At 35.1% G+C, this 15,023-nt stretch overlaps 1 protein-coding gene across 1 annotated transcript in view; it reads right to left on the bottom strand.

The window, feature by feature from the left end:
* Window positions 1–5,418: 5,418 nt before the first annotated feature.
* The window catches only part of LOC121856944 (ecdysone receptor-like), a 43,024-nt gene continuing 33,419 nt past the window's right edge, over window positions 5,419–15,023 (bottom strand). Inside the window, 3 exon segments of the mRNA XM_042352730.1 lie at window positions 5,419–6,064; window positions 8,204–8,426; window positions 10,735–10,884. Of these exon segments, the coding sequence (XP_042208664.1) occupies window positions 5,817–6,064; window positions 8,204–8,426; window positions 10,735–10,884 (621 nt within the window). The 3' untranslated portion in view covers window positions 5,419–5,816.

The raw sequence follows: 15,023 nt of genomic DNA on the forward strand, positions 1-15,023 counted from the left end.
AGGTCACCACTAGGTCAGGTCTTAAATAGCGGGGGATGGCGTGGCTTAGTAGTTGACCCCCGCTCCGTGATGTATGGCGGCGTTGGTTGACCTAGACCACGAGGCATACACTGGGGAATTGGTGGGGTCGGCTACTCAGCGACAAACAGCGTTTGTAGGGGAGAAATCCACTACAATATAACAGGCCCGTACTACTCTTGGTTAACCGCTGTTTAAATTTAGGATCATTTTCCCATTTTCTGTATATTTATGAGTACCCCTGTATACTGTAGGCCTGACATTTGCAGGAAGATTTAAAATCAGTTTTATCTTTGGGTACCGTCTGAATTGTTGAATTTTTTTGTATATTTCTGTCCGCGACATTAAAGTACATAATGGATCCACGTAGGTATAAGTCTTGCTCTGTCCTCAAAATGAAGAAAACGCTACACAGTAATTTATAATTGTAGGCATTGTGCCAAGGTCGGCAAGTCACTGATAGAGTCGGCACAACAGAGAAGGCGTAGGACCGAGTCGGCTCAAAGGCTTTACCCTCACCTTTCTCCAAACAACAGAACTCTACCACTAACCTACCTAAAACCTTTCGTTCTTCATATGTTTATTGTGATGGTGTGGCCATCGAGATCCGAAGGGGTACAGCCCCTGGCGGTTTTGGGTGGCTCTCGGGCTGCTTTCCTGGTGGTGTCGGTTTTACTAAGGAAACGCAACCCTTAAGCTCCCTTCACACGAGCATGTTGTCCCCTCCAGAGATGAACCACAACTGAGGCGCATGAAAACACGCTCACGTGAAGGGAGTCATAGCCACATGAACATTTCTAGCATGCAAGGCGTGTTTTTTCATGCCGCGGATTGGCTACTTGGCAGTACTGGTGTGCTGTGACGGTGCAGTCGTAACTTTGTGTGACCGTATGTCATCAAACATGGCTGTGCCCACAGGCCGATTTTGTTTCGAGTATTCAATCGAGACGGCAAAAAAAGATGTCGTAACTCATGTTACGACCAACTCTGAGAGATGGGACGTCTTAAGAGGTTAAATTGAGCTACAGATTTGTTTATGCAGTACTTCATAGAACGAACTGGTCAAAAGAGGCAACACAAAATACTTAATAGTCTGCACTTTCTTTGACCTTGTAATATACTGTACACCTTATTTATTTTTTCCTGGATACTGTCAACAAGGAGAAAGATCAAGGTGGTGCAACAAGTGGGGGCAGCAGCATAGGATTTCCAAGCACCTTAACTAGCATGACATGGTCCCTACTCCCCGGGGTAATAAAAAAATTGCCGCCTACCTACTACATTATTTTACTTTTTATAAATACGTACCTTATATAACTAAAGTATTTAATTTGGCAAATTGTGGTTTCAAACTGCAACATTGCATGATGACAGGATTAAGTAGATTATGACCACCATTAGTGATCAGGGTAATATTTCCCTATTGCATAAATAAGTGTAACTTTTCTTGAACTATATTGTCCCTTATATATTTACCAGGTCTTTAAATAAGACATAGTCAATGTACTAGTGATTGCCATTTGATAGTTCAAACGAATTGTTGTCTATAGTTTATCATTCCAGTTTTAGGGTGAATGGGGAAAAAAACTCCAAGACAAAAGAAACAAGATAATTTTATTATTTTCCAAATTTAATATAAAAACTGTTTTCTCAAAATTAATAATGAGTTGCTCATTTCCAGCAAATGTTGTCACAATCATCTTAATGGAGGAGCTTGGACGTATAACTGACACCTGATTGGCTTGTGGACTATAGAAGCTGACCAATCAGAGGACAGTGAGACACATTTATATGGCCCTTTCAAAAGTGATTGGGTGGCTTAATTCTCAACCAATCACATTTGAAGATATGTTCTCACAAAAGCAAATACTGACAAGATGGTTCATTTATACATGCATTAGTCTTGGGTTTCTTTAAAGTAGACCAAGAAAATATAATTACAAAATCTCTTCACTGAATACATCCCAAATTTCTCCAGATGGAATCCAACCACAGACTACCGATAAGGGCAACAAGTTGGTTAAGACGAACAGAGACAAACCAGGGGACAAGCTGTGTTAAAACAAAATAAGTAATCTAACATTTTCACAGTTAATCCATTATGAAAAGTGATTACTGGAACATTGTTGATTGTTGCTGCTTAAATTTAAATATATTTGATTGGCTCTTTGCTCATTCATACCATATAAAAGTCCTGAAGTTTCCAAAAACAAATAAGTAAGTCAGGGATTTTATTATGACTTCGTTGTGAACCAAATCATATTTTTTCTAGATACGAACACAGTAAATAAAGCTCTTACACTTGCTATTCTTAATAAATAAGAACAGTTCACCAATTATATAAACAATATTTGTGCATTTGAAGGTTTTACAGATTATACAATCTGAGTCTCTAATATCATATTCAATAAAAGGCTTTCTTTACAGGATGAAGTATCACAGAACTTGTATTATGCACCCACACTACTCAAAAACTGCATGAAACTGAGAGTGTTTAAAATATTTCTTGACCAAGTGGACAGTCATCACAGAATGTGACATGAGAAGTGCATACTGATTAGCTGAGCTTGTAAGTGAACCACTCTACAATGCTTACCTGCATTAGACAATGACATTATCCAAGCGATATAAGAATTAATTTCCCAAACACACCTTTATTAATGGTGGAATTATGTTTTGACTAACTATATCAGCCTCAACACCTCATAATGGAACTGCAGTGACTGGAAATGGTACCAAACAATAACAATAAAATGGCCAGGAAAAATGATATTCAAACTGATCTCCCACTTCAGATCCTACATTTTCCTATTTACAATTACTGTATAGCCACTGTTCTTACCTATTACACTTTTCCCTTCTGGCACGGAGATGAAACAGCTGCACCTGACACAAGCAATTTCAAGACATCACAACCCAAATATTTTTGATTGCAAACTCCTTTGGGTATATAGTCTAACCCAGCTTGAGCCATTTTTAACCAACTTGTTACACAGACTAAACATTCTTCTATGTGCTGAAAAGTGGCTACCAAAAATGAAGATGTGAAGATGAGAAAAGCTAAAAGACTATGGAAGATGACCTTAATCTAAGATGAAGGTGAAGTCTTTCTGTACTTACACACATTTATTCTAAGAATATCTTATTCACTTTCAAAATCATTTGTATCATTCGACATCTTTTGCTTTACAAAACCTGCTTTACAGATATTAAAACACTGAAATTGTAGCAAACAACCAATATATCTGGACAAACAACAACATGAGATAATGCACTGGATTCATGATATACAAATATATTTCAGCCTGAACGAGGGACTTTGTATACCATAGGATCTTTACAACCACAAATATACGTATCACCTGTCCAGAACATGAACTAGATATCATGGGCGGCTTACACAACATGGAGAAGCCAAGGGTGGGTAATTCACCAGTTTCAGGGATTTCAATTATACAGTACTGAATTTTCTCTAATCATGTGATTTCATAAACACAACTTCAAATTCTCAGTCCCTGTATGGGACATGGACCGTGTAATCTAGTTGGTCCATGAAAAGTCAGTTGATACCTCACTTGATTGATGTGGGTGCTGATTATCACTGGAGTGACTGAAAAATCTGGAAATTTGCTAAACTGACATCCCTAAATCTGAGCATTACAGTTATAAGGACAACCTATGCTCCTAAATTAATAACTGACAAGAAAAGCAATAGAGTGCCTAATAATGACAGGTAATAGGTCACATGATCCATATCATGACGACTGGAAGATGTGACATATTATTATTATTATACAGCGAGCAATATTGCTTATCATATCAAGTATTGTAGGCAGAGTTCCTGAGCCCTTCTGGAAACAGCGTTTTTTAAAATAGCACCCTGGACAATTTTATTTCCTCAGCACCCTATTCATTTCCCTTACAATAAGAATTTTTATCTTAATCTATACTATCAGTTGTACTTTTCAGGTAAGTTCAAAATTTCTACTGTCTGCAAATTTACTATAATATATATGATATACTGTTACTTTAATTTGTAATTTTTAGGTTAGGGTAGGGTGACCAGTGAGAGATTCTAATGTTAAGGTTGGGAAGATGATGGCATTAGCTGCATGATCCTAATTACCACTCATTCCTTTCTTTTGATTAGGGGAAAAGGCAAAGGGTGTTTCTTAGGGTTAGCTATGGGTTTTTGGGGTATTCAGCAATTCCACTGAAGATACAGGGGTACACACTTGGTGCAAGATTGGTTAATGATATCTAATTAAATATGTCCTCAGAAATTGAAGTTAATTTTTTTTAAGTTGGCTAATTGGCTAAGGAAGGAATCTCATTCTTTAACACAGGACTGGGATATGAATGCCTTTACACGGAAACTTAATTTTTCAAACTAATACTGTACAGTAATTGATGAATGTTGTCAAATTTTCATTTAAATTTACTGTATATACTTGTGGTGCAATGAATTTATTATATAATCAAAACAAACATTATTACCATAATAATTTCTCTTAATAAGTAATAAGGAAACAATAGACCTCTACATAAAAGTGCTATGGCTACTACAATATTATGATAAATAAAGCTCAATAAATTTTGTGTCATAATCCTCTATGAATCAATTATTTTATTAATTTTAGTTCTATGTATGGCATTGAGTACCCCATTCCATACTGTTGGATACACATTATTAACGTAATCCATTTACATTGCACATTTCATAGGAGCAAACTGCAAACCCATTTCACATTCTAGACTGCACTACTACATTTCTCAAGTCTTAAATGTAAGCTGATTTATACACAACCTTCCATGTGTAAGGGCAGGGATATTGGTACAAGATTACACTTTATAGCAGTAATAATAACATTACAATAATATTAACATATATTTTCAATAGTCTACTACTTGTAAGGACGGCATACCAGCTCAATTAAATTAACAAGTAAGAAGTCATATAAAAATATGGATCCGAAGACATCGCACTGTTCCTTTGTGTTTAAATTCCACTCTCCTCAGTCCCTCGGGAGCACCTTGAGAATAAGATAGGAAACAGAAGCTTGACCGTAAGCAAGGCACGTGGAGTTCGTTGCCTGCCAAATAGTGGCTTGCGCAGTATCTGAGCAACATTGCAATGTAGCCTTACATATTGTTTAATATTATCTATAAGACAAAATGTTTGTTTAATACACAACATAGTTTAGACATTGTGTGATATATATATATATATATATATATATATATATATATATATATATATATATATATATATATATATATATATATATATATATATATATATATATATATATATATATATATATATATATATATATATATATATATATATATATATATATATATATATATATATATATATATATATATATATATATATGTGTGTGTGTGTGTGTGTGTGTGTGTCCTTCTGTGATCTTTTGAGCTGAGCAATAAGAAGGTTCATAAAAAGTGAGTGTTAATAAGCAAGGCTACAATGCTTATCATGTTGCTACGTGGACACACTGGGCGCATTATTATACACTCAACATTGCACTGGTGGCGGGCTGCACGGCACTGTCACAATGGCGGCCTAGCACATAGACACATCAGGTGGCTGAAAGTGGGTCCTGGGTGGCAGTGTTAAAGTTGCTCCCACAGCATTATCAGTCTCTCACTCACAGCCTGCAGGTACATAGTGTAGGGACCACCCACCACCCCCAGATGACTCACAACCTTCTTCTCGCACTCGTAAGTCGACCTCAGTAACATGGCACCCGGGAAGTGGCGGTGGCTCAGCATTAACATCCAGTAACGTCCCAAATCTCGGCCAGGAAAGGCGGAAGTCGCTTGTTCTTGAGTGTGAGAGAGAAGCACACCTCTGAGTTTAGGTTTCCAAGGGTTCGCAATTCTGTGAGAATGTTAAGCAACTTTGCAAACACCATGGCGGACCGTGGCATTCGTCGGTTCTCCACATAAGATTTCAATGCTTCGAGGTATATTTCTTGAAGTTTCTCCACCTTTGAGAGTTCTTTTAGATTAGGCCTCTCTGAAAGAAATAATGATAAAAATTAGTTATTTAATTTAGCTTTCCTTCGTGTCTTCCATATTTACAAATACTGGGTAAACATTACTGGACAGTGTGTGTAAGATATGAGAGAGGCATTTGTTGGTGAGAGATTTTATTCAAGGCTACCAAATTCAACTATTCTTTGATCCAACATCATAATACAGTACCACCATACAACACTACAGTACAATACTTACATATTGTATATTGTACTGTACTATATATATATATATATATATATATATATATATATATATATATATATATATATATATATATATATATATATATATATATATATATATATATATATATATATATATATATATATATTATTTTTAAAATATCTAGAGATTTTATAGGCAACACTCTAAAGAAACAATCTTTCTTGCACTTTTAATTTTCAATAAAACAAACCATTTTGGGGGGAAATTACCATCTTATTCAAAAAATTCCAAGCCATTTATGTTATCAATACCATTATAAACATTCAAAGTGAACTGTACATGTCAATGCTCCCAAACCTTTCAGTGACTGACTATTTACAAACAGTTCAAGAGCTAATTAATCAACTGTATAAATCTCAAGTACGTCCAAGTCTGGATTTCTGTATACAGCCATGGAAACCCTACCCCCAGAAAGATCTAATATCCCTAGAAAAGGTGCAACACAGAGCGACTAGGATGATTCTGGAGCTATGTCATCTGAATTATCCAAGTAGACTGAGGACCTCAGGACTAGCAACCCTTCAGACAAGCCACACTAGGGCAAATTTCATTTGAAACATTCAAAATCCTGAAAAGGATGGGAAATGTGGACATGGTTCATTCCTTTGTGATGTCATGCACCACCAACACAAGAGGACATAACTACAAGCTCGCCAAGTTATCATGCAGAACAAATAAAAGGAAACACTTTTTCATACCAAGGGTGGTAAACTAAAGGAACAATCTACCAGCCCAAGCTGTGGAACCAAACACAGTACAGTACTGGGCTTCAAAAAACAGACCCTGACAAATTTATCAAGAACAAGGGAGGGACTACACAGGCCATTGGCCTCCTTCCCTCAGCACAGCCACCTCTAGTGGGTGGCCATTAGGTAAATAACATATTATTCTGCTGCACTTGTAAGTACATTTAATGTCTAACTTTTATAAACTACAACAGCATTGTCTCATTATATAAAATTTTACATATATATGTGATGACCTGCTGTTATCTGTCAGTTAACCAAAATCGAAAATGCAGATCATGATTTCCTTTCCAGGAATCTAATACGTATGGTCGGCAGGTTTATCTAATTCTATATTTTCTTCTCTTTGTAGATCTCCAGTTTCAAGTTTTGGGTCCTGTAGATTTTTTACTACAGTACCTGAGTTGCCCAAACCCACCAGATATAAATCTATGGAGTATTTAACCAGGTGAACACCAAATTTAAAATCTGTGACCACATGCTAAATGACCCATCACGTAGGCGGTCTTGCCTTCAAGATAGACAGTCCAGTTAAAAATAATTTTGGACATATAGGCAGATTTGCCTTCGACAGACTCATATTCAATGAGGAACAACTGTACTGAGAAGTGGGAGGGGACACAACATGATTTCACATGTTCAACCACACAAGACCAAGTTGATTTAACACATAATAAATTTCTGGTAGAAAAAAGGTTCTTACAAATAACTAAATTTACATAAGGTGAACTTTTAATGCCAAGAAGGTAACATTTTCTTTCATCATCAACATCTGCTAAATTCCATTATAAGTAGTGGAAGGGAGGGTACACTAACATCACCGTTGCTAAACACTAATACAGTACAGTACATACTGCATGAAAACAGTTGATAACATGCAACAGAACCTAGAAGTTTCTTCTAATTATCTCATTGGAAGAACTAAATAAATGTTGTTAAACATTGTTACTGTACTGTAGAAAAAAAAATGATAAAAATACTGCCTCGACTTCTTTGGCATCGGTGTAAATGATTTATCATAATTTGGATATTTTTTGTTTTGGCAAATCGAGCCCTAATTATCTCATTCTGAATTATGAATGTTTTATCTAAAATGCTCCAAAATTAAAGTTTACTAAATTGAAGAAAACTGAGATAAACCTTACCTGAGAAAATGGCAATAGCTGCTAGTAATGCATATTCAGCATTATCCACCTTCATCTTACACAAATTGCGACAAAAGCGGAAAAGTGTACCGGCTGATTCTCCAAGGCCTGCCAACTCATATGAGTGTTGTGTATAGGGAAAATTATTCCCAAACACAATTGAGTCGGTTTTGGAATCATAACGACGAGCAGCTCGTAGCATCATCACCTCTGAAGAGCAGGCCTGTGGACAATTAATTTATATAAGTATTTACTAGTCTCTCTTGGAAAACCATTAACAATTTTATAAATACTGCACACATAGTAAGGAAATGGAATTAATTTCCTTAACCCTATTACTCTAGATGATGCTAAATATTTAAACAAAATAAAAAATCTATAGCAAAAGGCAATACACACACATAAATATAATATTTAAAAGAATGTGAAAAAATTATTTGTAATTAATTATAGCAGCTGGCAACTAATAGTTCCTGCCACAGTAAAGTAGTGTCTATCTTAATTAGCTAACTCTATGTGCTGTTGCAAAAAAGCTTGAGCTGCCATTTATTAAGAGAGTGCCAGCAAAGTGACAAAGTTGCAGCATTGCATGTAATAACAAACTGAGAATACATTTCAGTTGTTACTGATACATAATTGTGATACATTGTACTGTGTTATCATTAAATTAACACAGCCTTCCCATAAAACATCCATTAAAAATAATAGTCTAGTTACTAAAAGTTAAGTCACAAGTCAATAAGTCACCTCGGTTAAATGATAGTGGCATCACCAGTATGATCTCATTCAGCCTAAATAATGTGTCTGATGTCATGTATTGAGAGCATTGCTTTCTTCTTGTGCTATTGTGGTCACTAGGGGTTGAGTATCTTGTGAGTATCATGAGATCTAATCTTAGGATCTTGTTGCAGTGGTCAGTGTGTGTGTGTGCGGCGAGTGTAGGTGCATACAGTTCTTGAACAATTATAGGAGAACAACTTAGCTAGCAGTAATTACTAGAAAGATTTGATACATCGGGATTGTTTCTGAGTACACCGAGGTCTGGAACACTTAATTCTTTTCAATCTTATGTATTAATTTTGTGCGGTGATGTATACAGTAAGTTCTCGTTTAACTTTGCCCCCGACAACGTTGTTTCGTTAAAACGTCGCTACTCTTTAGATACCCATGAATCGGACAACGTCCTGCCGATTTGGTATAAAGTCATCACGGACTACTTTGTACGGCACATCTTCTTGGAGTGCTACGCTCTCTCGTGTAGTGTCACAGCATCCCCAAGCGTTCCCAGCTTTTGTTAGGCTTCCACAGCATTTGTGCGTGTTTAAGTGTTTTTGCTCTAAATACCGTACTGTAACCATTCAAAATGGCTTCCAAGCGCCCATAAAGTGTTAATGATGTGAAAATGCAACACAAGACCATTAGCCTTGATACGAAAATGGAGGTTTTAAAACTCAGGGTCTCAGTGACTAGCGTTCCTCCTCCTCTCCACTACCCACCACACGCTTACTCCACCTCTGCCCATCAATGAGTACAATACAAAATGATTTAGTTTATTTATCTCTTTGGATGTATAATATATACGATTTTCTATAAAAATTCCAATGAATTTTTGTATGTGTAATGTATTTTATGGGGCAAAGGGAGGCTGGGGAACGTAACTCCCGTATTTTATCTATTTCTTATGGGGAAAATTTATTCCGTTGACATTGTTTCCGTTAACGTCGCGGTTTTCAGGAACGGAACCACGACGTTAAGCGAGGTCTTACTGTACTGTTAAAAGCCTGCCTGTACTTTACCCACATCTTCATGACTACATTTTCTGCTCATGATTTCTATAATTCTGAAGGATTACTTTAATAGTGAGTAGATGAAAATGGTAATGAAAAGAAATCATAAAAAATCTTTTCTATATTCAGATAACCCCCTAACCATTTGGTGTTATCCCTGTTTACATAACATGCTGAATTCTATATCAGAGCATTGGTGTATCTTGTGTCAAACTGAAGTATTTTGTGAACATACAGCAATCCCTTCACTTGTACAACAGTGCTTCCTTGGGCAATGAAGGCAAATCAATCTACAATCCACAAAAGATTACATTCATTAAAATATAATTTCTGAAGATAGAAACAAGAATTTAAATTTTGATGTTTTGCTTAAAGTTTGGCCAATGAGGCTTCCAAAAATTAAGTATATTCAGTGTTCTTTTTGGGGAGATATAACACTGATTGTTATATCTTCAAAACAACAAAATTATCTTTTGTAATCATCACTGTTTACAGATGGGACACTGGATGAGTTGATGTTGGGGTTTCTTTTATATTGTATCTCACAGGACTACTGAGGATTATGGGCTTTACATCAATGAGCACATGAATTGATGACGGCTTACTGCAAAGCATTATCTTGTCTATGACAAAACTTATGGCCACCGAGGGTAGAGAATTACAATTATTTCAAGTCTATTTTCTCTACTGCTATATACAAATAACTTACCTTCTACCTGAAACTGTCTCTATACTCTTATCTACCTTTAGAAGTGTAATCTGGTCCTCCCTGAGTAGTGTGTCAAACCCGGGCAGACGCTTGGAGAACTCTACGATCAGCTGCACTGTGAGGATGGTCATGTCTGTGATGTGTTTAAACTTGGCATCCGAGTCGTCATCACTTATTTCGTAATCCTAGAAGGAGTCAAAGGAACCACTGACTTACAAAGCAGTCACTATGCCTCCTGCAATCTTCAGTTGACAGAAGATGGGGAAAGCAGATCCTCAAGATGATGATGATTGTCCCTGAAACCATATGCTCATTTCTTTAAATTTAGTCCAAAAAGTAAGTTAAGGAGGAATGAACAATGACTTTTTGTCATTACTCAAGTGGTTATAGAGTGGAGCTAAGGGATAACTTTGGGTATCATCATCAGCTTCTGGAATGGCTTTCCCCTTCGTATATCCTGCTGTCCAGAGAAGTTCCAATGTTCATCTGAAATGGAGATTTCTGGGTTCATTCTCAATGAATTCTTTCTTTTTTCCAACCAAAAAGTGGATATTCTTTGGCTTTCAAAGTGCCAAAGATTTTTTTTTTCCAACCGAGAAGTCTCCCAAAGGTCACAAAAAATTCATTAGTTGCCCTGCAAGAAATTTGCTCATCAATCCACCATTTTCATGTGCTGGACTGTGTACCTTGAGCAGAGTAATCTGGTCTTCTCGTTCAAGAGTGCCGAAACCTGGTAGTTGCTTGGAGAATTCCACTATGAGTTGAACTGTGAGGATCGTCATCTCGGTTATGTGCCTGAATCTCATGTCACTTGTATCTTCACCATCGAAGGTAAACTGAAGAAAGGAAACAGAAGCCACTTTGTGAGGAAATGACTGAAAACGATTCACAAGAAGTAAGGGAACACTTTAATAGCTATAGTGTTCAGATATTGTACTTCAGTCATTTGTGTATTTACAAGTCATTTCAGTCAAAGAAACCAAGCTATTAAACTGAAACACAGTGTTGAAATCTCTGAGTATTCTCAGATAGCAATTCTGGGTACATATCAAGACAACTGTTACACTACATCATTAAAATTAAAAGGTATTGGTTCCACTTCCCTTAACATTATGAATCTGACCAATAATCCCAACAGCATGAGACACACTTAAGTATATCCTCTCCTAAATTCTCTCTCATCATACAAGTCACACTCATACAACTCAACAGCATGAGACACACTTAAGTATATCCTCTCCTAAATTCTCTCTCATCATACAAGTCACACTCATACAACTCAACAGCATGAGACACACTTAAGTATATCCTCTCCTAAATTCTCTCTCATCATACAAGTCACACTCATACAACTCAACAGCATGAGACACACTTAAGTATATCCTCTCCTAAATTCTCTCTCATCATACAAGTCACACTCATACAACTCAACAGCACATCACTCACATAGAAAACACAACAAATAGTAACAAATATGCAGATACACATGTAAATGTTTATTTTTTTTTACGGGGATTTACACAACCATGCACATTTAATAGAATACACATATACACAAATGCACAACCATTACAATAAACACAGTTATGTAATGCTTATACACACACATACACACATGGACAAATACAGGGATAATTGCATCACATGCATAAATATGATATACCCACTCAATGATACAAATAAATACATCACACACACTCAGAATCACTAATAAGCATATACAAAATTCTTTATGTAAAACAAAGACAACGATACAAACAAATATGCACTCAAGTACAGTATCATAAATATTCATACACATACATATATACATACATACATATATACATACATACATATACATATATACATACATACATACACATGAATTTGAGTGTTAAAGCATACACACTCTCTAAATCACTCAAACATACATAGAATATACTGTACAAATAATCAGCATAAAATACATTTGTTCATAGTCAAAGGGTCTTAGTAAGTACTGCATCTAATGCAATACTGTACTGGAGACCTAATTCCTCTCCTAAAATTTGTTTTACTTGGGGGAATATGATACTAGACTTCGTGATAGTTACTGTGATGGCATATAGTAATCCTATACCATAATATTAAGTGTAGGATCTTTCCATGGTTATAAAAGTATGAGCCAAGGTTCTCTGCGAGGAAAAAATATGGCACCTTTTTGACTCCTAAGTTTAATTTTTTTTGTAGTTAGTGACATTCATTCTTCAGCAGTGCCAACATGAACACTAGAATCATTGACAAAACTGGTAGTGAAATTTCCATCTATATTCATGTACTGTACCATGCACAGTTTTAAAATATCTCGAATTTACAGTATGGCAACAATTTTGTGTCTTTTTTGTTGCCAGCAACATATTCTGGGTGGGTCTGGTGGCCAGCAGGATACTTAGTCAAGCTCTCTGAAGAATGTTGTATAGCAAGTCCAGTCCATTGTAGGTTTAAAATTTCCCTTTTCCCTCATAACAAATGTTCTCAATTGTAAGTATTAATTTAATATTATATACTGTACTATATATCACATACTAATTAAGTCATTAAGAATTATATCCAAAAATTATTTCTTCAATTTCAACATATATATACCGTAGCTACTGTATTACAATATAAATGGCATGTCATTTTAAATCAAGAAGTAATATCACCTTAAAACTGTCATCAAACCTCCCTTTATTGTCAATTTATCAAATTTAAATAGTTTAACTTGCAACTGATCATCTGCTCACTGAAGGTTACAGTGGGATTTTGTTTCTAACTCAACACAGTATACAGTACCAGGGTATACCATGATCTGAAGCTTTTTAGTATGAGAATTAACACAATTCCAATACTGCAATGACTGGAATTTTTTTGGGGACTCAGGGTACACTCTAGTATATGGTGTGCCTTTAGTATGGCTGCTCTCTAAACTGATAAATGACTGTTCTCTTATTCTTCAATATTTTAAGAAATTTAAGAGATTCATCTTTCATAGTTCAGGCGGCAAGCAACTACTTCGTTTGTTCGTCAAAATAAGCTTGCATGCAAATTTTCTTCAGCATATATATACTGTATGTATATATATATATATATATATATATATATATATATATATATATATATATATATATATATATATATATATATATATATATATATATATATATATATATATATATATATATATACAGTATATATAGATATATACTGTATATTTATATATATAGTTTATTATAAATATTCAAATGTTTATACTGTACTGTGGATCAGGCAACAGAAAGTATGAAGATATGCATTGGCTGGATTATTTAGAAAGAATTTTACATAAACACAGTTTCAATGTCAGGAGGAGCCTAATGAACACAACAGTAGATACAATCCATCTTTTCCTCTCCTCAGTTAAAATATAAACAGAATCTGAATTAATTCTTTGTACTGATATACATCAAGAAATATTCATATTTTCTTAAAGCAACATACTGACTCAGAAATGGTAACTGAAACTTATTGAAAAATACTCTACATCATTCTGTATTTCTAATAAAAAACAGCACTGTGGTCTTGATCGGTGACATCCCCATATATAATGGGCTGAGTAACAAGCCAATAACTTTATGTAAGCCTTAATAACTGTAATGGTCTTCTGTCTGGGTAAAATACTTTGATAATTTGGTCACACTCAGTGTCAGTCATTCGATAATGCATTTTCACACTAATTTTACTGAAAAAGTTCTGCTAAGGTTCACCACACCTGTTAATCTTATTGTGACACAAAATTAATGGTAACTATTTGAAAACTGTTCTATTATTACCGAGAGAAGTATCAGTATGATCCGCTAAATAAATACAGGACAGTATTATAAAAACAATTCTTAGAATTTATGAAATCATTACTAATCTTTTTAAAGTGTATATGCCTTTCTGTGTTGTCACCATTCTTTAAACTACTCTCCTGAAAGATGTCTCGGGTCTTCACCTCAGTACTGCATGCTAATGTACTCTTTATGTAATGGGTTATGAAATATTCCGACAATATACGTAAGCAAAATATAAATGCATCAGCCACTGACATCATTTTAAAAATTTACATAGAAAGCGGAAAACTTATAAGTTTATCTTCCTATAATAGTTCTTAATGCCGATTCCTTAGAATAAAAAAATAGCTCCTTTTAGATCTTGCATAAAACATTAAAATTAAATTGTTTTATTAAAAACTGTGACATAATTTATATGAACAGATTCACAAATGCTGTTAATGGGAACCAAACTACAGTACAATATATCTAATGTTCATAAGCAATCCAGAATATCATTCACATTTCAA

The sequence above is a fragment of the Homarus americanus genome, unplaced genomic scaffold, assembly GCF_018991925.1.
Source record: "Homarus americanus isolate GMGI-L3 unplaced genomic scaffold, GMGI_Hamer_2.0 scaffold44060, whole genome shotgun sequence".
Taxonomy (NCBI): Eukaryota; Metazoa; Arthropoda; class Malacostraca; order Decapoda; family Nephropidae; genus Homarus; species Homarus americanus.